The sequence below is a fragment of the Etheostoma spectabile genome, chromosome 5 (genome assembly GCF_008692095.1).
Source record: "Etheostoma spectabile isolate EspeVRDwgs_2016 chromosome 5, UIUC_Espe_1.0, whole genome shotgun sequence".
NCBI lineage: Eukaryota > Metazoa > Chordata > Actinopteri > Perciformes > Percidae > Etheostoma > Etheostoma spectabile.
In genome coordinates, this window is record NC_045737.1 from 22,269,217 (window position 1) to 22,293,622 (window position 24,406).

At 38.8% G+C, this 24,406-nt stretch overlaps 2 protein-coding genes across 4 annotated transcripts; both read left to right on the forward strand.

Moving 5' to 3' along the window:
- Nucleotides 1–753: 753 nt before the first annotated feature.
- On the forward strand, nucleotides 754–6,174 carry LOC116689222 (gamma-glutamyl hydrolase). 2 transcript variants are annotated; one of them, XM_032515656.1, is made up of 10 exons: nucleotides 754–1,268; nucleotides 2,176–2,231; nucleotides 2,357–2,471; nucleotides 2,915–2,965; nucleotides 3,076–3,160; nucleotides 3,661–3,799; nucleotides 4,079–4,185; nucleotides 4,909–5,002; nucleotides 5,107–5,244; nucleotides 5,593–6,174. In XM_032515656.1, exons 2-10 carry the CDS (start codon nucleotides 2,183–2,185, stop codon nucleotides 5,709–5,711), a joined length of 897 nt encoding a protein of 298 aa, XP_032371547.1. In that variant the 5' UTR covers nucleotides 754–1,268; nucleotides 2,176–2,182; the 3' UTR covers nucleotides 5,712–6,174. The 2 variants fall into 2 exon arrangements, with proteins under 2 accessions (XP_032371547.1, XP_032371546.1); XM_032515655.1 differs by lacking the exon at nucleotides 754–1,268 and having other exon boundaries at nucleotides 1,624–2,231.
- Nucleotides 6,175–6,957: 783 nt separating this feature from the next.
- On the forward strand, nucleotides 6,958–23,184 carry rnf122 (ring finger protein 122). Of its 2 annotated transcripts, none has more exons than XM_032516376.1 (6): nucleotides 6,958–7,369; nucleotides 13,648–13,804; nucleotides 19,989–20,034; nucleotides 20,143–20,184; nucleotides 20,373–20,452; nucleotides 21,338–23,184. In XM_032516376.1, the coding sequence occupies exons 1-6, from the start codon at nucleotides 7,345–7,347 to the stop codon at nucleotides 21,450–21,452; spliced, it is 465 nt and encodes a 154-aa protein (XP_032372267.1). In that variant the 5' UTR covers nucleotides 6,958–7,344; the 3' UTR covers nucleotides 21,453–23,184. The 2 variants fall into 2 exon arrangements, with proteins under 2 accessions (XP_032372267.1, XP_032372266.1); XM_032516375.1 differs by having other exon boundaries at nucleotides 6,959–7,369; nucleotides 20,370–20,452.
- Nucleotides 23,185–24,406: the final 1,222 nt, after the last annotated feature.

Sequence of the window (24,406 nt, forward strand, 5' to 3'; positions counted from 1 at the left end):
TTATGTAACCATGCACATATAACCTTAACTTGTGATGTAACGCCAGATAACCAAATACAAAAAGCGTGCATAATAGCTGAAGGTTAGTTTTAAAGTTTTTTTACTTATTGTTGAATAATTTTAAATATTAAACAATGATCATTGCATACTTTGGTTTGGTGATCATCATTTGTTTTTTTGTTATACACGATTTGGCTAAAGACTGCAACCATAACATACAGTTGTCATTGTATTTGCACCACTGGTGTTTGTCTCCACCTGCTGGATCAGTCTGGTAAACTGGAGACAGACCAGTGACTTAAAGCTTAGTGCGTAACGTTTAGATATTAATGAAAGTCCATTACATTCAAGCCGTTGCCAAATGAGTTGCTACAAAGCTGATTAAGACTTTCAGCCCCACACAACTCTCTCTGTATTTCTCATCAAGGCTATTTTCAGAAGATTGTGGCGACCGGTGACTTTCCTGCGCAAAAACTCGAGTGAAGATAATGACCTCTTCTGAAGAGTCCATGATGTTTTCTAATCCTCTGTGTCCTCCGGTGCGGTGTGAGGTCATGGAGGCTTGGACTATATAGCTTTAACTTTCTGTTCTCAGCACAACTACTCTGACCTGAACACAAAGCTTTATTCAACTCTCAACAGCAGCAAATGACTAGGAAAGACACGTCACAGCACAAAGTCACATTTTAATACTTATGTTGAACCAATTGTTTATTATAAAACCAATTGAAATGTTTGCGCAAATACATTGTCTAATCTAGGCGCATGTTTATAAAAATGTTAGAGGAAACTGGAGTTGAAGTAAAACGTTTTAATCCTCCACCCAAACAAATGGTCTCTGTGCATCATTTACTCTGTTGCCTCCAAGTTCCCGTTAAGTAAAGTGCACACAGCAGACTACACATGGCAGCGTTATTATGTGCAGGTAACCTGTGAAGGGTTAAACCACCAGTTGTGTGGAAGGTTTTGCTGAGCTTTAGTTTGTTTTGCACTGGTGCTCTACAAGGACGCACACGGCTAACTAGATGCATATTACTGCTGATTCGAGTTATTAACTTGGAAGTGGAACAGACACAAAGTCTATAGATCTGCTAAAGAAAGTTTTTTTCTTCTTCTTTTTTTCTCAAAATGATACATTAACAGTTATTGTTTCCAAAATCAGAAACAGCTTTGATAGCCACGTACTGTAAGTAAGAGTTTTTGGGGCTCTTAAAGTATACACAGAAATGGAAATACAGCTAAAAACAAGGACAACAAAGCTAAATAAGGTAAACATAAACATTTGAAAACACGTGCAAAATGTGGTATTTTATTTGGCTTATAGGATATTTTATGACAGCTGTGCCTTTTCTTTCTTTCTTGTTTTGTTTGTTTGTTTCTTAGCTTTCACCAACAACTCATGGTTTTAATCTGTGGATCAGTTGTTACATTTGTCCTTTTATGTTACCTGATCTGTGTGTTTGTAAACCTTGTCTATTACAGTAGTGCATTTTGCTTTTTATTTTTATTTTTTTACAGAAATTGCATCAGTGAGATATTATTTTGCTATAAAGATATCCACACAATGCTATCCATCCAAAAACCCTTTGAGTAATGTTACAGAAGTCTTTTTAGCCGAACCAGAACTCTTTTAGAAGCTTTGGCCTCAGAGCCTCTACACTAAGCTTCCCACCTGTAAAATCCTTTTAAATACAAAGTCTGCTTTCATTTTTTGATTGAAACCTGTTTGACAGGACATTTAACCCTGCCGTGTGAACCGAGAGAGCTGCTTACATAAACGCTGTCACTCTGTCATTTCTATGAACTTTATTGCAAAACCCCTGGTTAATGAAGTTGGGATTGTTTCCCATACACTAAATGCAAAAAATTACCAAAAAGTCCGGGCTGTCAGCAGAATATTTGTTTACCTCAGCAATCCACTTGCCTAACCGGCATGTGCAGTATAGAGGAGCTATCTGGGCATTCCTAACTTCCCTGTACTGACTATATCCTCTTCCAACTCAACATATATAAGTCTGATGCAGCTTCTTTCATAGATCAACACTCTCAACAGCCTCACACCTTTTGTAAATGCTGAATTAAGCTTCGATTGCTTGGAAATTGAGGCAAAAACATGTCCAAAACCAGATTTTCAACATATTTGTGTTTCTCTTTTGCCTGCTGCTTCTATTGCAGCAAAGGTATGCCGACTAAACTCAACCAAGAGGCTTTGAACGACAGACCTGTGATAGGTAAGTGAAATGTACTACTAGAGATAAAGAGAAGATTAGGTGATACAACCATGTGAAATAGATCAAATCACTGTTTCTAATCACTTTTGAATTTTATTGAATTCTGCTGTGTTTTTGTCCCCCAGGTATTTTGACTCAGATAGTTACAGATGAAGTCCTGAAACCTTTCGGTAGGACCTTCATACCTTCCTCCTATGTGAAGTTCATCGAGTCTGGGGGCAGCAGAGTGATGCCTATCAGGTGGGTTGAGTCCTATAATGTTGTTTGAACCAGTAAAGATAGACCATATATATGTATATATATATATATATTTGACTGGAGCTTTTTGAGATATGATCGGCCAGTTTCAGTGAGCGGTAAGCAAAAAGTGTTAATTATAGATGTAATGGAAGATGTTTCTACCTAATAACACCAACTTTTTTTTAATCTGCTGGACAAATGTATACAGGGTTGCTTTAGACAATACCATCTAACTAATAAGTTATTTAAGGATGCATCGTGTTTGGACTACAAATTACATTATTTGTATGTTAACTTGTGATTGTATCTACTGTCATGTCACCGTTGATATAAGCGGCTTTTGTGGAAAAAGAAAAGGCTTTTTTTCACATTTGACTTTTGTGCTGTCTAAACATTGTACAGTTATATAGTAAGGAAGCATTTATTGTTTTGTTTGTCCACAGATTGACTCTTAATACTGCTGAATATAAAAAAATCTTTGAGAAGATAAATGGGTGAGCTCTACCGCTTTTGTGTCAGAAGAGGAAAATATAATTACATTCATACGTTGAATAAATACACTCTAAGAGTGTGATGTCTTTCTAATGATGGGATGTGTGTTTAGCTTGCTCTTCATTGGGGGAGCAGTAGATTTGGAGACATCAGACTTTGCCAGGGTGGCGAAGATTTTTTACAATCTCGCTCTGAAGGTTTGTACAGCAGAACATTATGTGTATGTTGCCTATCTTCTTTTTTTTAGTTTTTTATTTTATTTTGCTGTTCATTATCTGTCTTTTGAATCTTTTAAATCAACAGAACACAGAGTAAATTTAATAATTTGTTGTGCTTAAATACAGTTTTTTTTAAATGTAATTAACCTCACATTTAGGATGAAAGTTTAAGATGACTTGAATAACTTTTTACTCCACTACATTTTAATAATTGCTACAATTGTACATACTTTGCATCTGTAGTTTATGCTGGCAAAACATATAATAAGCTCATAAAACAGTGAAGTTTAAACCAAATGACAGTGTGGACAGCTCCAACGTTATATACTCATTATTTAATCCGTTATTTATTTATATATATTTTTATATATATACACACACTAACACTAACACTAAGGAATCAAGCTTTGCACTGAGGACTAATATGTTTGAAATTAAAGTGCAGCTCAAAATAAAAGTTCTGACTCTGTGTATTGCAGGCCAATGATGAGGGTGACTTCTTCCCCATCTGGGGTACATGCATGGGAATGCAGCTGCTGACTGTGCTGGTGGCAGGTGAAAACCTGCTGGCTAACACCACAGCTGAGAACATAGCGCTGCCCCTCAACCTGACCACAGGTTACATCTTACTGCATTATTGTTGATATCTTTATGTGTATGTTTTTGATTTATGGCATTTGAGGAATATGTTCTAAATACATGGTAAGGTCTAAATAAAGTGGAATATTTAATTGTTTGGCAACATTTTGTGGAGAACTGCATGTACTGAATCGTACCACTTGGTGTCAGCAAGTATAAAATCAGAGGTGTGTTTCGTGTTATAGTACTAATTTCTTTGATGAAACCTTGCATCTCCTGAGTTTGGTTGTTTTTCTAAAATAAAATTTCTCCCTGCAGCGGCCAGCTCTAGTAGGATGTTCGAGGGTTTTCCCAGTGAGCTCATGAGGGCTTTGACCCAAGAACCTCTCACTGGCAATTTTCACCACTATGGACTCACAGTAGAGGTACAGTAGATTCCTGTGTAATGTTTCAATGTACAGTATGTTTTACTTCCTATTGGGTTTTATTTTGTTATTGTGCTTAGAAATAAAAGTTAAGACCATGTGTTTCCCAGGATTTCTGTCATATAGGACTGAAATGTTTGACTCTAAAGGACCTTAATGAGACATGCAGTACGGATGTAAATGTATATTTGAACAATCTGCATAAAGGAATCATTACTTCACCTTCTTTATAAGGTGTATGGTTAATCAAGGCTGGATTACTTCCCCAGGGCCCCAAAAACCTATAGGTGCACAGTGTGGCAATTTGTTTGTGTTAATTTGATTAATTATTTTTTTTTCTGTTTAAACTGCAGCTGATATTGAGCTTATACGGCGCAAATTCCTCAGTTTAATTGTGTTTAGTCAAATTACCACAAAGCACACCTAGGGACTATTTAATATTCCAGCACAATTAATACGGTACACAGCGCACGGAAATCTGGGTATTTTTGTCCCGGAGCTTCCAGCACATTATTCTGTTCATGTGCTTTAGATCAGATAAACTTTGTTCATCCCATGAGAAAACAAGGTGTCACCGCATCAAGAACACAAGCTTTCTATAGTTACAATATGTAACCTAAAACACGTAGAGTACTGTACAAAACAGAGCGTTAAAATAATAATAATAAAAGATAATACATAAAAAATCCCTACCGTAGTGTGATAAAACAATTGTTCTTTCAGACCTTCCAGGGAAATGAGAAGCTGCAGAGTTTCTTCTCCCTGCTGTCTACAAATGTTGCTGAGAACAAAGTCCACTTTGTCTCAACCATAGAAGGTTACACGATTCTTTTTTCATATTTATTTGAAAAGCTTCTAATCATTGCTCTGTAACAGCGTTGTAATATGTATTATTTTGTTTTGTTTGTTCCTTCATGGCAGGTAAAAGATACCCCTTCTATGGAGTACAGTGGCACCCAGAGGTGAATCGTTTTCAGTGGAACAGAAAGCTGATCTTTCCCCACTCCTCTCATGCTGTTCAGTTGTCTTCCTTGCTGGCTGAGTTTTTTGTCAATGAAGGTAAGATGACAAACACACAATATCAGTAATAATGGTTATTGATCACATCACTAGGCATTAAATATCGTCATACCGTGGGACAGTAATAAAAACCTTTTACGGAAATATCTTGACTGACTTAAGATATAATATTAGATATCTTGATCTGACTTAAGATTTAATTCTTAATCAACAAACCCTAGTAATGACAAGTGTTGAAAAGAGAGCTGATATTTTATTTCAACTGTATATGTTATAATAAATGAACTCTGATATCTTTCTCTAGCCAATATCCCCATTGATATGATTCATCTGTTCTATATCTTTGATTCTAATCACATGCGTTTCATTTCTGCTTTTTTTTTTTAGGAAGGAGAAGTTTACATCAGTTTGACAATCCTGAGGAGGAGGACTCGTCACTGATTTACAACTATACGCCTGTCTATACTGGAAACTTCACAGGATATGAGCAGCTCTATTTCTTCTAAAATCCTCTAGTGTCAACACATGCACATTTACTGTCTATGGTACAGCACGACAGTTTCTTGTGCTGTTTTCATTTGAGAGAGAGAGAGAGAGAGAGAGAGAGAGAGAGAGAGAGAGAGAGAGAGAGAGAGAGAGAGAGAGAGAGAGAGAGAGAGATTCATTTTGTCCAATGACTTACTGTACTGGTCATTGAATACATTAAGAGTTACGTCCACTGTATTAGATTAAATTATTATTTCTTAGATTTTAGTAACTGTTTTGGAGCTTTCGATCATGCATCATGATGTTCATCAGCAGATGGAGTTGTCATGTCAATTGTAGATGTGCAAATTTCTATTTGGTGAGATTTTACATGAACTTTGCTTCCATGTCAAATTTGAGATTGAAAGTTCATTGTTAACCTTGGGTCAAGAATCAACGTTCAGTTTGAACTTATTATCATTATTTCCCCACTTAATTTTACTGTAACAGCATTTAGACCTTCTTGAAGAGAAATTAAATGTAACTGAACAGTTAACTGAATGAATAAAATGTAAAAAAAAAAATTGATTTTGTAAAAGACTGGATCCAAAAGGGCATTTAATTTGTAGTAGTTGCTAATTTAAGGGTAACAAATTATTTCTCTAAATCATGTTTTGTTTGTAAGTATATTTAAATGATAAGACCCTAAAAGAGAGATTTTCAGACGGGCAAATGAGAAGTTACACCAAAAAAACATCAGGCCCTTAAACTGCATCTCATGGGTTTCCACAGTGAATAAATGCGTTCCATCCTAAAGCCATTGAGGAAGATAATGAGGTTAAAAGCTCCTGAAAAAGCTAGAAAGTAGATTTATGAATTATGATTTGTTTTTGTGTTTGTTACTTGTTTTATTGTTTTAGTTTAGTTGTATACACCTGAATAAACTAGAGCTTAATCCAACCACCAACCAATAATGAATCATGACAAATTAAGGGCTGAAACTATGTATATTATTGATTTGTTTAATAATTAGTCTATTATTTCATTTATTTAAGTGTTGCACTAAGGCTCCATAGAGGTAATCCGGACCTGTAAGAAAGAGTACTTGGAGTCATGATCTCAGTATTTTTGAGTCATAGTAGTTAATTAGCCTGTAGAACACACATGCATACGAAAATAGGAAATATGGTGGCAGGAACACAGACGTAGGACCAGGCGGCCAGCCGATTGGTCTCCCCTCACGTCAGTAGCGTCTGCCGGGGCGGGAGTAGGCAAATCCAGCCAGTGCTCTAGTTTCTCACACAGATGCTGCTGCTGGGTCAGTGTTATGCCGTCTATTAATAAAAACCGAGTCAAAAGAACCACAGCGAGGAGGAGAAGAAGAAGAAGGGGAAAATCCACATCACCACTTCTCCTTTTTTCAACCCGCAGGGATGAGCCAAATAATGTGACATAACCCCGCTTCAACTTTCGAAAAAACGCCTTTTATCCACCTTTTTATTCGTTTTTTTTTTTTACAGGTGCCATTGTCTCGTTAACCTTTCACACTGCTGGCAGACAGTCAGTGACTGTACTCGGGCCACTTTATTGCGGTCATTTATCTGCACGGGCGGCTGCGGATTGTTGATAAACACGAATCGGATCCCGCCGACAAGGACTCCCTCTGGTGCATTGATGCACCCGTTTCAGTGGTGTAACGGTGAGCAGTCATGTTACATTGTTAGGCCTCTGTGATACAATGTGCTGAAGAGCCTGTTGTTTAGAGTAGAATGAATCTGTCGAGGCAATGTTATAGAGCAAGAAAGATAATGTGTTGCACCTCATACTGAAGGAAAAGCAAAATCACTTGACTTGTGTGGTGCTGCAACTGTGACTTTAAAGTGTCCTACACTTCATTTTAGCACCCCCTATTTAGAATTTGTAACCAGTAGACCTATGTAAACATTTCATAAATGGTTTATAACACCCTATAATAGTTGTAGAAAGTTTTAGCCCTATAGTTGTATGTAGGCTGAGTGTTGTTTATAAATGTATTTGTCAACAACTTTATGAATAGCAATATGGTAAAACAAAGTTGTAATAATATAAAATATGTCTTCATTTGAGAAGTTATAATTGCATACTAATACTATAAAATGAACACTTAAACATGTCTTGATCTGCCTTTGGAGCTGCCACGAGTAGATGACTTGATTAGTCAATTGATAAAAAAATGAATCAGCTACTATTAATAGCTACTCCTTCTCAAATGTGATGCTGAATCTTTTTTTGTCATATATGACAGTAAACTGAATATATTTGGATTTCGGACTGTTGATTAAAAAGCAAGCTTTTACATCCCACTGGGCTGAAATGATTAACTGAAAATACTCGGCAAATTAATTGATGGATAATGAAATTATACATTATAGTGTGTTATAAACCATGTATTACATGCATTGTAAACTGCTTATAAATGTTAATTGAAGTGTTTAATTGACGTGATACCCTCTTATTGATTGTGTTTTATCCATTTTTGTATTGATTGGTAGAATGAGCGAGTGCCTAATCAATTCAACCCTTATCTTCAATCTAAATTACTTCTTATTAAGAGCCCCATGTCAGTCATTGTGCTCTCTATGTAACATTTTGCCTCTCTTTTTTGACATTTTGACTTTAGACTTACTCTATCTGCAGTTTCTCGCTTACACTCTTCTCGGCCTTGACCAATATTCTCCAAAAGCCAAAAAGTCTGAACAACTTTCTTTTTCTTTTTTGAAAACTGCTGTTTGTGTCCGGAGACGTATCTGTCATGATGAGACCTGGTAAAGATGATAGATTAGTCAACTTATTTTGTCTCTCTGGCTTTGCCTATTTGAGTGCAGCAACCACAGCAGCCTTCTTGGTGGACTGTTGGTGGTGTTCAGACAAGAACAATTACTCCCTTTGTGCTGCTCGACTCCCCTGCTATTCATAGGGGAAATAGTACACACAGACACACACACACACACACAGTATCAAAGAGTGACATTCTTCTGTAAAAATGAAGCCTGATACAGCCACAGCTCAGCTCTGTGTGTCGGTGTATCTGTGATCATGCTAACAGTGTTTATACGTGCCATAGTAGCACTTTCATGCATGTAATTGGGAGTTTTTGGGCCCAACCTACTTTCTTCTTCAGCAGCAGCAGTAGGCATGCTTGAGTGTCCCCCCCCCCCCCCCCCCCCCCCCCCCCCCCCCCCCCCCCACACCACCGAATGTGAACCATTGAATATTTGATGAGAAGTTCCGTCTTAAATGCAAGCAGCAGCAGCGGCAGAAACAGCTTTGTGTGAGCACGCCGTATATAGGACAAAACCCTACTCGGCATCTCATAGGAGCTGTCAGGGTATGTCGAGGTATTTTACAGTTCTATCAAAGCCCTGAGGGACTTTCCTTCATTTTTTTAACAACAACACAAGAATACGTCTGACAGCTGAAACTCAATGCGACCGACTCAGATTCTCTCAAAATGAGAACTTTTGCTATAGCCTTCATATAATACTCTTAGCGCCATTGGCAACGGGTTGCCTTCTGAGTGTGCCAATATATAGGTCAGTGGTAATGCAGGGCTCCACCCAAAGCAAAATGCCACAGATATAGCTGTCTGCTCTAAATTCATACAAAGGTGGAGGAGGAAAACACAAGCGCCAAGCCACACAGACAAACAGTCGTAACATCACACACACACACACACACACACACACACACACACACACACACACACACACACACACACACACAGACTTTTAAACAAATGACCCATATTTGGTTAGTGAGTCTGCAGCAGCGTCACAGGTGATTTGTGCCATCAGCTGTGCAGTGACATGAATAGGAACGTATAATCCCCCCCCTTGCTGTGTGTGTCTCTTTGTCTTTGTGAAGCAGATTGTTTTACACGATGTAAAGATAATGTAGAATATTAGGTCTACATTTACTTATTTGTCTGGGTTTTTTTTGCATATTCACATCCTCACGTGTCCAGCTTCCATTGTGGACACTGAGGTCAAGCCCTCCTTAATGTACGAATACGGAGGTGCTAATGACTAAAGGAAGTTTTACATTTAATGATGTTCGGTTTTTGAAAAGTTGATTCTGACTAAATATCCAACATATGCTTTGGTAAGAATAGGGATTTTCTGGCACAACTCCACCTACTGTCATTATGAGGAAGGGAAAAAGTATGTCATTCAAAAGTTTACCTAAGTAAAAGTACAGAAGTGTTAACAGCAATTTGTACTTAAAGTTTCAAAAGTAAAAGTGCTCATTCTGCAGAAAAATGCCCCCCATGACTGATATATGTCATTATTAGATTTTTATTACTGAGCTGTGTAGCTGTTCGAGGTGAAGCTAGTTTTAACTAGGCTACTTTATGTATAGTTACCGTTAGATAGTTTAATACAGTGGTTTCCACTCGAGATAAGTCAATGTATCAGACAATATTTGCTCATTGCAGATATATATAATATGGGGTTATATGTCAGAAATCAAAAGGTATTTAGTATTCTCCACTAGAATTGCATACCATGCAGTGTAGAAATGCTTTTAAAATTACATTTAGATCAATAGATCAGAGTGTAAAAAAAATATGATTTACTGAATAAAATGGGAAATATGATGTTTTCTCATTTCAAATGTTGAGAAAAGTTACAGTTACATTTTTTCTTAAGAAAGTAAGAGTTTTGACTCATGACCTCTTTATTTGTAAGATCCTCAAAGTACAGACCACAAATGTCCTTTAGTTTGTGTTTAATTTTCAAACGTCATGTCTCTGGTAGTGATCGCCTCTCACTGAGTGAAGTCATCTAGCAGTGGAACTTGAATGGATAGCCTCGATAAATGGAGCATCACTGCTCATTCAGAGAGAGTGGAACTACAAGGCAGGAAGTATTGATCCTCTCATTCTGCAGTCAATTTGACTAGACATACCAGGATCTATAAAAAAAACGTTGCCGCAAAAAAAACTATACTCATCACAGGTTTGTCCATCTTTTCATTCATCTGTTCATTGTTCCATACATTTCCCATCCATCTCTCTGTCCATCCACCCGTCCATCATTCATCCATCATTCATCCATACTCCTATCTATCCATCCATTTTTTAATTCTTATCACCCATTTAATTGTCTATTTGTCCATCTTTGTCCGTCCATTTATGAGTCCATCCCTTTGTCGGTCTGTCCAAGTATCCATTCTTTTATCCATCCTTTAGTCCATCTATCCATCATCCATGTGTCTGTCCATCTATTGATCCGTCCATCTTTCAATTCTTCATTCCATCTAACAATTACTGATCTCTCTGGCTGTCCGTCCATCTATATATTTGTCCATCCATTCATCCTCTCATACGTCTGTCCATTTCCCCGCTCATCTGTCCATCCATCTGCACATTCATCCATCCCTCTATCTGTCCGACTGTCTATTATTTTATCCATTCATGTTTTTTATCCATCTGTCCGACCGTCCATCCACCTGTCTGTCTCTTCATCTATTCATGCATTCATCTCTCTGTCCTTCCATCCGTCCGTCCGACCATACATCTATCCCTCTATATAGTCATGCATCCATTCGGCCTTCATCCTTTCTTCCATTTAGTCATCAAAAAAAGAAAAAAAAGAAGCCAGTCTGAAAGCACCTTAAATCTGCATTCTTAAACTAATGGCTAGCAGGGGGCGACTGCAAAAGAGATCCGAAAGTTTATGGCCTTTCAAGTCTTTTACATTACAGCATGATGTTAATTCTGTAAATTATAGTCCCATTTAGAGTAAAATAGATGAAAAAGCATGACATGCTTTAGGGCTTGGCTATCTTGTGATTGAAAAGTCGCTACCACAGCAACCTTTCAATCAGGATAGTGTTATAGCAATGCCTATCCATGACATTTAAATGGCTTTGAAGTTGTTTTTGGGTGTTGTCCATGTTTTTGTCTTTAACTTTGATCCTCTCACAGTGTGTTTTCAGTCAATCAAAGTGAATTGTCACATTTGGGTGGCCTAAAAATGTCAGGCTTCTGATGCACCTTGCTAGCCAAGTTAGCTAGTTAGTGCTAGTGTTAACTGGTAACTTAGCATTTAGCTTAGGGCTCCTGCCCAGTGACCACCCTCTTCTCCAAATATGGTCACTTCTGGCTCTTAAAAAACAAGATGGTGATGGCCAACATGCCAAACTTTAGGCTTCAAAACAGTAGCCCAAAAAGAAATGGGTGACGTCACAGATGCCACATCCGCTTCTTTTATACACTATATGCTGACAACAAATTCACGCCTACAAGCAATTTAGACATGCATGTCTTCGTACTGTGGAAGGAAACTGCAGCAAAGTCACAGGAAGAACATAGAGACTTTATACCAAAAGAAGAAAATTAGGAAAGGGGAATTTGTTTCTGGCAAAGGTCTTAAATGTGCAATTTCATACAGTACAGTTTGTTTCCACCATTAATATTAGTAGACTCTGAATCTTTTTATTACTGATCATTGATTAAACAGTACATTTCTCTGATTTCCCTCAATCAGCTGCTGTAGTGTTAGATCAAAATGAAAACTTGCAGACTCTCTTGACCTTCTGACGCACACAGCCTCCTTTTCCTGTAATGTGGATGGGTTCATATCAGCAGACTGTGATGTGTCCTGTGTTAGCCCTGATTCACTATCTCTCACTGGGTTAGTGTGTCCCTGATCTTACAAAGCCCCCTCTCACAGGCAGATACTGACTTCTCATTACTCATGCAGACACACAAAAAACAAGTGTTCTCTCTGTCTATCTATTCTACGATTGTTTCTCTGGATTAGTGTCTCCTTTGACATTTGGGAAATTATGTTTCTCAATTTATTTATCGATGAAAAGTGACATAAGACAAACACTGCATAAAATACTGTAAACTGCGCATGTGTTCGATGGTTATGGCCACATTTGTTCTTCAATCCTCCCCCTCCCCCGCCTCTCTACCTCTGACCTTGACTGCAGATAGCAGTGCTACAGTAATAATCTATTTCATGGCAGATGAAATAACACAAAGGAGTGTATCGTCCCAGCATGAAGGATGAGTCAAGGGGGGGGGCACCTTTAATGAGAATACCATCTGTTTGGATTAGATCACACTGCAAAGTTCTCCCTAAAAGCACTCAGTTCAAGACATGAAAACAGTCATTTTTAGTGTATACTGTATGAATCACCTCCTTGTACAAAAAAACAGATTTCTGAAAAAGAGCTTTTATGCTGCTGTTTAAATCAGATTGCACTCACTGATTCTTGGAGTGTGAGTGGAAACTGATGAACTAGATTTAATCAGTGTTGTAGAATATAAAATATTCCAAAAACAGGGTCTAAGCAAATATAATCTTTTTCATCTATTGCTAACTGTTCTCGTCTGTGCCTTTAAATTACACTGACATTTGAGACAAAGAAGTGTGGATCCGCCGTGTTATAAGAGATACAACCATGTTGCTTGGATACTGCATTAGGAGTGTTTTTCATGTACAATTACATCATTGAAAAGGACTCATTTGTCATCACAGGAAAGTGCAGTGGCCGTCTTTCTCTACCTTTTTCACACAGCCTTTGTGTCTGTGTCTGTGTGTGTGTGTGTGTGTGTGTGAGTGTAGGTGTACGTATGCGCGCATGCGTAGGTGCATGGATGCATGCGTGCCTGCACGTACGCATGCGCGCATACGTACATCTACGCTCACAGTTAGAAATTGTAGCCACACACACGCATGCGTGCCTGCATGCATGCGTGTGTGAGTAGCTACAATTTCTAACTGCCATTAGAAGCAGAAACAACTGCAGGTCTGACCCTCAGCTGTCCGTGAATAGTAAGAGTACTTGAAATATGTGTGCAGTTGCATTCAGTTGTGTTCGGAGACATTGCAGGTAGTAATGTCAGACCATAATTTTTCTGCCTTTTCTAACATACATCTTCTTGTAAATATATTTTAAAATCTTTCCTCGGTCTTTGTTTAGAGTGCTTCTGTGGTCTGGGACTGGTTTATTCCAACAAGTCGTGCACCATGCCGCCCATCACCTTCCAGGACCTGCCACTTAACATCTACATGGTCATTTTTGGGACAGGCATCTTTGTCTTCATCCTGAGCCTTATCTTCTGCTGTTACTTCATCAGGTGAGGGGTGACTAAAACAGAAATATGTGATTGAAAACAAGAAATGTGTGGGGAAAAAAGACAAAGGGTGTTTTTAAACCCATACTTTCTTTGCTCTGGTTCAGATCACTGGATGAGCTGGTAAACCTCCCCTTGGTTAGATTTGTTTTCACACCAAAACAAATATTCAAGCAAATCATAACGCATCACCTGGCTACCTGGAGACCTTTAACCTCAAACTTGCAGAGTAGGTAGGTCAGATCAAGGTTGGATCATGTTCCCACCAAATAGCTACAGAATTTGTTTGTGACCGGATTGAGACCACTTCCTATAAATGGTTCTGGGGTGATTGTTTTGGGCTGCACCCGTGTATGATTTTTGTGTTCAGATCTGCCCACACAATTGTACCAAATGGGGGAAAAGAACTAGAGTGCTTTGTAAGGCCGTACTCAATAGTGATTTGTTAATTTTACAAACTGGCCCATGAACAACACTTTTGGTTTCGGATATAAATCAGAAAATATTATACATCCAAGACCAAACTGATAGAAGGGCGGGACTAAGAGAGGAGGCAGGTTAACAAGAGGCATGCATTTTGATCATTTTACTAACAAGGAGGATGGCATCCCCCCTCAAATTGTCTAATGACTGCGGCAGTGCTTTGTGTTTTGGATGATGTCATTAGTTTTGCAGGTATTTGGTCATAAACCAAAGTGAAATTTTGGCTCTGATGATGATGGCGCTTGATGAGAAGTCAGGGAATCACCAAAGTTATTATAATTCATCTTCTGGGGGACATGAATGTGTGTACCAAATTGCATGGCAATCAATCAATAGCTGCTGAGATATTTAAGTCTGCAACAAAGTAGTGGACCGACCAACAATGCCATGCCTAAAAACAGTAGGGAGGGTGTGTGTGTGTGTGTGTGTGTGTGTGTGTGTGTGTGTGTGTGTGTGTGTGTGTGTGTGTGTGTGTGTGTGTGTCTGTCTGTCTGTCTGTCTGTCTGTCTGTCTGTGTATGTGAGAGTGCAAACAGTTAAAGAGGGGAGTAGGCAGGAAAAAAAAGAGGAACAGGGTGACTTCTCCCGCTGTTGACTGTAAACTCCCTGATGTGCTGAGGGGGCGTTTATGTCTGAAGGACGGGATATGAGGCAACAGGAAGCAGCCCGTCACAATGTGTGAGGACAGCAGCAAGGAAAACTGCAGAGAGATTCAGAGTAAACACGACCTGAATGGCATACAGTGGGAGGACACAAAAATTCACGCACAAATGTCTGCAGTATTCAAAATATCATAAGAAAACGCCCACACCTGCAGTAGGGTCTGATTTTTATCCTGAGCTCTCTCTGTATTTGGATACCTGACTGTGCTATGTTCAGTGTTGTAAATGATTTTAAATTGCCGTCAGAATCACCTCTGTTATGAAAATGTCAAAAACTACAAAAATACAAAATGGCTGGAAACACAAAGATCAGTCACAATACAAATACATGTCACTAACAATTGGTAGCTGGTATCCAGGTATGCGGCGCTTTTTGCTCAATTTTGTGCTTTTGTCTTCTATGCAGTTTATTTTTCACTATAAATACATATAAATGAATTCTCGCAGCAGCACCAAGTGACAGACCTACAGATAACCTATCAATTTTTAAGTTACTTTATATCAGTTTAAACAGTTTATTCAGTTGCAGTAAGTAACTACCCGAATTGTCATTAATTGCAGTATTAATAAGTGTTTCTCACTTTAGATGAGCTCCCACAAAATACTGATAATACTAACGAGTAAATGCTTTGCAACTACCTGAATTAATCATGAATTGCAAAGTGCTTATAAAACATATTTTAACACAATAACTGCCCAGTAGTGTATGTCTAAATCATTATATGCATAAATACATGAATAAATGTACATCTAAATAGTTTGCTCATCATTTACTTATGCTTTCTTAATGAGCTTGACAACTCCTAAATAACTGGTTTGTACTTAACAAAATAGTGAATCTATCATTCATGAAGTATGAAAATACAATCATTAAACACATCAAAGATAAGATGATTAAACCTGGATAAAACTTTCATAACTGTTTATAAATACCATACCAATGTGTAATAATGTAGGAACAATGTTTTATAAGTGATGAGTTAAGTATTAACTGATGCTTAACTAATGCTTCATAGTGTGTTAGTGTTACCAGTGTTCCTAACTTGCTGCTCCCAAGTGCCCAACAAATTAGTTATTGCAGGTGTAAACATACAATGTGTGATTTATTTTGCCGCTAGGGGTCTTTCAATAAAAACAATATTAAAAGATGCAGTTTGGTGACATCATGGTTCATTGTCACGCTGGAATACCCATCCATGACCTATTTTCAATGCCCTGGCTGAGGGAAGGAAATGCTCACCCAGTCCATCGTCTCCTTTGATGCGGTGAAGTTGTCCTGTCACTCCCAAAGCATAATATTTCCACCTCCATATTTGACGGTGGGGATGGTGTTCTTGGGGTCATAGGCAACATTCCTCCTCCTCCAAACACGGTGAGTTAAGTTGATGCCAAAGAGCTCCATTTTGGTCTCATCTGACCACAACACTTTCACCCAGTTGTCCTCGGAATCATTCAGATGTTCATCGGCAAACTTCAGACGGGCGTGTATATGTGCTTTCTTGAGCAGGGGGACCTTGCGGGCGCTGCAGGATTTCAGTCCTCCATGGCGTAGTGTGTTATTAATTGTTTTCTTGGTGACTTTGGTCCCAGCTTCCTTGAGATGACTAACAAGATCCTCCCATGTAGTTCTGGGCTGATTCCTCACTGTTCTCATGATCACCGCAACTCCACGAGGTGGGATCTTGCATGGAGCCCCAGGCTGAGGGAGATTGACAGTTCTTTTGTGTCTTCCATTTGTGAATAATCGCACCAACTGTTTTCCCCTTCTCACCAAGCTCCTTGGCAATGGTTTTGTAGCCCATTCCAGACTTGTGTAGGTCTACAATCTTGTCCCTGACGTCCTTGGAGAGCTCTTTGGTCTTGGCCATGGTGGGGAGTTTGGAATATGATTGATTGATTGATTGCTTCTGTGGACAGGTGTCTTTTATACAGGTAACAAGCTGAGATTATGAGCACTCCCTAACCGATCACATTCTTCTGATTGAGACGGGGTCAACAAATTATTTCCCTCATAAAAATGCAAAACAATTTACAACATTTTTGACATGCGTTTTTCTGGAGTTTCTTGTTGTTATTCTGTCTCTCACTGTTCAAATAAATCTACCAATATAATTATAAACCGATCATTTCTTTGAGGATGGTCAAACGCACCAAATCAGCAGGGGATCAAATACTTTTTTCACTCTGTACATGCATTAATTCAGTAGTAGTAGTGTGTATTTTCAAATTTCTGAGATTATTTAACATTGCAGTCATTACCTAGAGAAAAGAAAGCCTTGCAGGCACATTTCTGTAGTCATGAATGTTTTGTTTTGCCTGGTCTCGGCACTAAATTGACCATCAACTCTGTCATAAAACCTTGGATCCTTCCTGTTTCTCTTAAAGCACTCGCCTATGAATCATAACCAATGAGTCACTTCCTTTCAGCCCCATTACCATGCTGAAAGTAGTCTTGGGTAGGAGTGTGCTTGTGAATTAATTTATAGACCGGCTGATTAATCATAGTGAATACTGAGTGATGAGACTCAGACAGGCTCACTCTAAATCGTGTGTCAGTGAGTTTAGGTCACTTCAAAATCTAACTCTACATTCAACTGTGAGATGTCCTCCTTTCATCATACAAAGCAATAATATAAGTTTTTTGAAAAAGCCTTTACAAAGCAGTACCGGCAATGTACAAGAGTGCAAAACAACAAGTGTGCCAAGAGCACTCCAAAAATATTACATCTTTAAAGGGATACTTTATGCTTCCCTCCCTCATGTCCCCCTGATATGAAAGATAGCTGTATCGTGTGTCTAGAATAAAACCTCTGATGATGCAAAAATTGTCATTTTGCGTCATCGGAGGCTTATTTATTTATTTATTTTGTCTGCTGTTTGTCTCTAGCCTCTGGCCAAAATGCCTCAGATGATGCAAAATGACAATTTTTGCATCATCAGATCTGGACTATCTGTTAAATCAGTTAAATCTGTGGAAAAGAAATTCTAAGAACAGACGTCTGGCTTATAAAAGTGTCTCTGTAGTGCTGAAAGAGTTTACTTACAACAATAAATGTGAAATTATTGTTACGAGTCTAGTGTAGCACTGGAATAATTATAGACTTTTACTGTATTTAATTGTAATAAATAAATAATAAATAAATAAATAAAGTCTGACCAATCTGAGCTCCAGCTGTTGCTTTGTGGATTTCTACATCTTACACATTAGTAAACATTAGCAACCTCGCACATCGTTTTCCAAGTGTTTAAATAAAGTCTGTTAAAATGTATCCTGAAATGCCTTGTTTGGAAGTTTTTTTTCATCTATCGTTATATCATTCACATCGGTTGAATTCTTTGTTACTTTATACAATAAGAACTAGTCAGTATGTGAGGATTTTTCTATTCTTGCAGACCGGGCACAATAGCTGAGCTGAAACACTGAAATCTCCGCCATGCCCCCCTTTCACTCACTTAACATCATTCTCTAGGCATGCATGGGAAACCTCAACACATGTAAAACGTGTATCCTCACATTGTTCTGCATGGAGGATTGTTAGCAGCAATCAGCGTAAACAATAAACCAAGTGACAAACACAACGAATAACTGACATTTCCTTACTTTAGGCAGCGAGATATAACTCTTTTTTTTTTTATTTGTTAGGGGGGATATGATCACATATAAACATTCATCTTTCATCTCACATGCTCTCACTGCATTTAGTTTCAGGCTCAAATCACAGTCAGTGATAGACATTTGTGTCTTTGTTTAGGTGTGTAAAAACGGGAGGCCAAAAATAACCGTCTGAACAGACGCAGCTCGCCAAGTGATAAAGATCTCCTCTCTATTGTTGGCTATAAGGGTGGTGCAGGGATTCAACGACGCAACATACTCATTAACTGTGTTTGTGTACATGTGCGTGGAAGTGTGTGTGTTAGCATTTGCGTGTAGTTACTTCAGTGTGTGAACAATGTCTGTGCGTGTGTGTGTGTATGTGTGTGCGTGCGTGCGTGCGTGCGTGCGTGTGTTTGTCTGCGCTTTCAGGGTACATGTATTTGTCTGTGGATTTGTTTGAAAAGAGTTAATAAACTAGTCTTACCATGCAATTACACAGCTTCTGTTACAAACAGTCCCGTAAATCAACCAAACAAATTTTAAATCTCAGTCTCTCCTATGCCCTGCTGTTGAACTCGGGTTAATCTCAGCTTTAAAAAAATACAGAAATTTTTATCTTAATAAACAAGTGGAAAGTGGTAGAACTAAGTACATTTACTCATGTACTGTACAATATGACCTTAAGAATAGTTTACATTGAATGCCAAAGTGCGTCATACTTATTCCACAACATTTCAGATTTCAACATACAGTATTGTAGCATTTAGTCTTCTGCATTGATCTGGCAGCTATGGTTACGATTTGCTTTGCAGATTAAGATTTTGCTTACATAACCTATTATCAATTTATTAAAACAATACTCTGTTACAAGCAGTCCTGCATTAATAGTTATGAGAAATGTACTTAAAATATCAAAATTAAAGCAAATGCAGAGATGCATGGCCTCCATGATTGCACTCTTATTATACATTATATTATTTAATCATTTTTAATAACGCTTGTGAGTAGCATTTTGTTGTAGTTGTTCAAGGGGATGCTAATTTTAACTGTTGGGTAGTTTAATACAAATATTTTGTATGATGATCACTTATGATTTGTATATAAAATCACATTCTGCAAAGTTATGAGTAACTATAGTGGGCAAATAAATGTACAAAGTACAATAGTTCACTCTGAGTAGGTGGAGTGTAAGTATCATGAAATGAAAATACTAAAGTAAAGTACCTCAAAAGTGTATTTATGTACAATACTTGAGTAAATGTACTTAGTCACCTTTCATCACTGACTTACTTTAATGCAGGATTTTCTGCTTTTAAAGGCTACTTTGTAAACAATCTGAATCATTTTTCATTGCTTTGAATATAAGTACATGTAAAGTATGGTGGATAGACGGTTGTCCAAATTGTGAACAAAGTTATTTATGAATGTATTTCTCTATTGATCCACAGCAAACTACGACACCAAGCCCAGAGTGAGCGGTTTGGATACAGAGAGGTAAAACCTGATGCTAATAATATATTTAAATTTAAGCACCCTTTAAGTTCCACTTATCATAAATAAAGAATCTCTCTTACACATATTTGTCTTTTGTTACTACCCCAGGTGGTTTTAAAAGGAGATCCAAAAAAGTTGAATCTTCATGGGGTAAGGATGTGATTTAATTTTGCACTGATTCCTGCACATAAACACACAGCTAAAAACTTCATGTTAATTAATGTTAACTCTATGTCCCTTAAAACTTAATGTGAAACAAAAAATGCAAACATCATGCATTATAATTACATCAAATGACTGTCATCCTCACTCTGTCCTGTCTGTCATTCACGCAGCAGACGTGCGCCGTGTGTCTGGAGGACTTCAAAGTGAAAGACGAGCTGGGAGTGTTGCCATGCCAACATGCTTTTCACAGGAAGTGAGTTCAGAAAAGCACAGAGGAGTCTTCTTTTTCACTTGTTACCATTTTGCACCTACATGGGCTTGTTTAAAGGAAAATGATCATGTTTGATTTGAAGTTCAGTGATTACAGAAGTTACACAGATAGCTTTGGTTGATAGCGTATCCCAGCATGCACCAGCCAGACAGCAGGTAGAATTAGTGCTAACACCTTGGAAGCATTCCTGATGTTCATTAGTTGTCTAAAATTGTGATCAACATCAATCAGGAGGGACTAAATAAAAGAAAGGCATAAAGAATAAGGAAATGGAGCTGCCAGAGATTGTTGTTGTTGTTGAACATTCCTATTGGTTAAATAGAAAAACATGAATGACCTCAGTCATCTGATTCAGTTGGAAGCAGGAAAAGAGAGAAAAATCTAAGCATGAAAACAGTTTTCCAGATTGTTTGGAAACCAGATGCCAGTTTAAGCCGTCACTCTCAACTTGCAGTTTAATGAGAAGAGATCAATTGGACGTGTATAACAATATTTATTATTCATAAGTCCAATTGTAGACGCAAATAAAAGACTCTTACTAACCACTTTTACTTTTGATACTTTAAAGCTATAGTACGTAGTTTCTGTCGCCCCCCCCCCCCCCCCCCCCCCATGGGGAATTCTTTTTTAATGTGATTTTTGGGGCTTTTTAGGCCTTTATTTTTATAGGACAGATGAAGACATGAAAGGGGAGAGAAAGGGGGAATGACATGCAGCAAAGGGCCGCAGGTCGGAGTTGGACCAGCGGCCGCTGTGTTGAGGAGTAAACTTCTATATATGGGCGTGTGCTCTACCAGGTGAGCGGATCATGATCTAATGTTGTATGTTCTCTTTTTATTTCTCTTCTGTCTTTCATCTTCTGCATAGGTGTCTGGTAAAGTGGCTGGAGGTGCGCTGCGTCTGCCCCATGTGCAACAAACCTATAGCAGGTTCCCCTGAGCAGCACCACAGCATAGGGACTCTTTTGGATGAACTGGTGTAACCTCTCAGCTCCTGCCAGCCTGGGTGGGATGGCGGCGCCCGGGCTAGACCAGCTGATATAAGTTAGCGACCAACAGAAGAGGGACACTGTTCTGCTGTTATACCATTGGGGTAACCTGGCCACCACCCGCAGAAAGGGTCTGAAGGATGCCGTTGCATAGCAACCATCTCAGAGATGGCAATACATCACCTTAAGGCGTCTGAGAGATTATGTCCAGCCGCCCACACATCACTCCACCACATCACTCCACCACTATTCTTTCAAGATCCCCCTCTTTACTTGCTTCGTCACAACTTCTTTTGTTGCCTCCAGTCAGGTTAATGGCACCACTGAAGAAGAGTTTCATTTTTCACGTCGTTGTGGACAAGTGAGTGTTGAAGGATGACAGCATTGGGCAGGAGGCACTGATCCCCTCTGAGTATGTATGAGTGTTAATGTCACTGTGGTCACTGATATGAAATTATATCAATATTGGCTGAGGTTATTAAAACTCTTGCTAAATTCTTTTAGACAAGAAGTTTGAACACAAAGCCAGAGAGAAAATGGTGTTTCAACATTCCATCGCACAAGAACGTGTTGACAGAAGCTACACTGCTAACAACACAGTGATTTATTAGCATTTATAAAAATAAAAAAACAGGTAGAACAAGGGTTTAACAAAAATGTCTGGAGAGGTCTAGAAACGTCCAGAAGGGATTAAATAATACTGTGGTGAAGACACAGATAGGGTTAATTAAAACAGCTTTCAAGGAAATTAAAAACATAAAAAAAGATTTGTTCCTAAGATTATGAACTGAAGTCACACTGACTAAAAAAATGATGGAAAAGGTGGATTCAGGTGTCATCAGTGGGACATAAATTGTTCATATTTGAAGAAGCAGCTCAAGCTGTAGTCCACATGTAGCAAAGTTATCAGTATTTACATCAAGTCAAACCAACTATTTTTTGCTGATATACAAACCTGATACTGATTTGTAAAATTCATGTCGGCGCCCACTTTTACAGTGATATCATGTGTCTTCTATGTGTAGTTTTTCCCACTGGGATGTTTTATTGTTTAGATGTTTTTTACTGTGTTAATATAGATGAAAGCAACTGACATGTCCTGCCTTCCACTGTAACAGTTTGGTTATTTGTTGTAATATGTTCATGTTTTTTAGATACTGCACTTTAAATTCACATAAAAACAAACAGCCTTTGTTCTTCTAAAATGTTAGACTAAGGTTTGGATGCAGCACTTGTTTTCATGTGTGGTGAATCTTTTATAAAAGTCTGTGAAATATCTGACATTTTGCTTTATCTGAAGAGAAGGGAAGCAGCAGTGCAGAGCCTTGTTGTTGTTCTATGAATTCATCTGGGAAGCAATTTTTATCTCACTTTCATACATTTCTGTGGGATTATTGATGATGAATCTGCTTTTGCATTCCTCAGTCATAGTTTTTGTGTGTGTGTGATTAACAGCTATTCAGAAAGCGAAACACTGCCTAGAATGGAGCACAAAACTCACAAAGCACATTGCCCAGATACAGAAGGTTCCTGCACTGTAATTAAAAGCCAAACACCGACATGTGAGGCTGTTGAATTCACATGAGTCTGCGTGCCATGAAAAGAAAAAAAAAAAATGTCGAGAAGAGATTTCTTTACTTTGATTCTGGCCACATTCCACATTTTGTAATCCAAACAGATGTAAATAACTTCAAACAATAATAAATACAGTTGTCTGTTTTGTTCAGCTTCTGTTGTTTATTTCTTGGTAGTTATGTATCTGCTGCCATCATCAGGAGAAATACTGTATGAAAATGTACTATCCATCCATCTTTGTCCGCTTATCCGTTATCAAGTCGCGGGGGGAGCAGCTCCAGCAGGGAACCCCAAATTTTCATTTCCCAAGCCACATTAACCAGCTCCAACTGGGGGATCCCGAGGCGTTCCCAGGCCAAGTATAGGATAGCCAAGGAGATATAACCTAGTCCTGGGTCTTCCCCGAGGCCTCATCCCAGCTGGACTTGCCTGGAACACCTCCCTAGGGAGGCGCCCAGGAGGCATCATTACCAGATACCCGAACCACCTAAACTGACTCCTTTCGACGCGAAGGAGCAGCGGCTCTACTCCGAGCTCCTCTCGGATGACTGAGCTTCTCACCCTATCTCTAGAGGAGACACCAGCCAGCCTCCTGAGGAAACCCATTTCGGCCACTTGTACCCTGGATCTTGTTCTTTTGGTCATGACCATATGTGAGGGTAGAAAACTGATCGGTAGATCGAGAGCTTTGCCTTCTGGCTCAGCTCTCTTTTTGTCACAACGGTGCTATAAATGGAATGTAATACCGCACCAGCTGCTCCGATTCTCCGACTAATCTCCAGCTCCATTCTCCCTTCAATCGCAAACAAGACCCCAAGGTACTTAAACTCCTTCACTTGGGTAAGGAAACATTCCTTATCTGAAGAAAACACTCCATCGGTTTCCTGCTGAGAACTTTGGCCTCATATTTATAGGTGCTGATCCTCATTCCAGCTGCTTCACACTCGGCTGTGAACCGATCCAGTGAGCGCTGGAGGGAACAGGCCAATGATGCCATCAGGACCACATCATCCGCAAAATGAAGCGATGAGATCCCCAGCCCACCGAACTGCAACCCCTCCCCGCCCCGACTACACCTCGATATCCTGTCCATAAATATTACAAACAGGATTGTTGACAAAGCACAGCCCTGGCGGAGGCCAACCCTCACCTGGAACAAGTCTGACTTACTGCCAAGAACCCGGACACAGCTCTCGCTTTGGTCATACAGAGATTGGATGGCGCTGAGAAGGGACTCCCTATCATCATACCATCGGCCGAACCCTCCTTTCATGAAAATGTACTAAATTATTCTATATAGATCACTCAACCTTTTGGATTTTGACTCTTTAAAGCCAAACAATGCTGAAGTAATTAAACCAAATACTCACTTT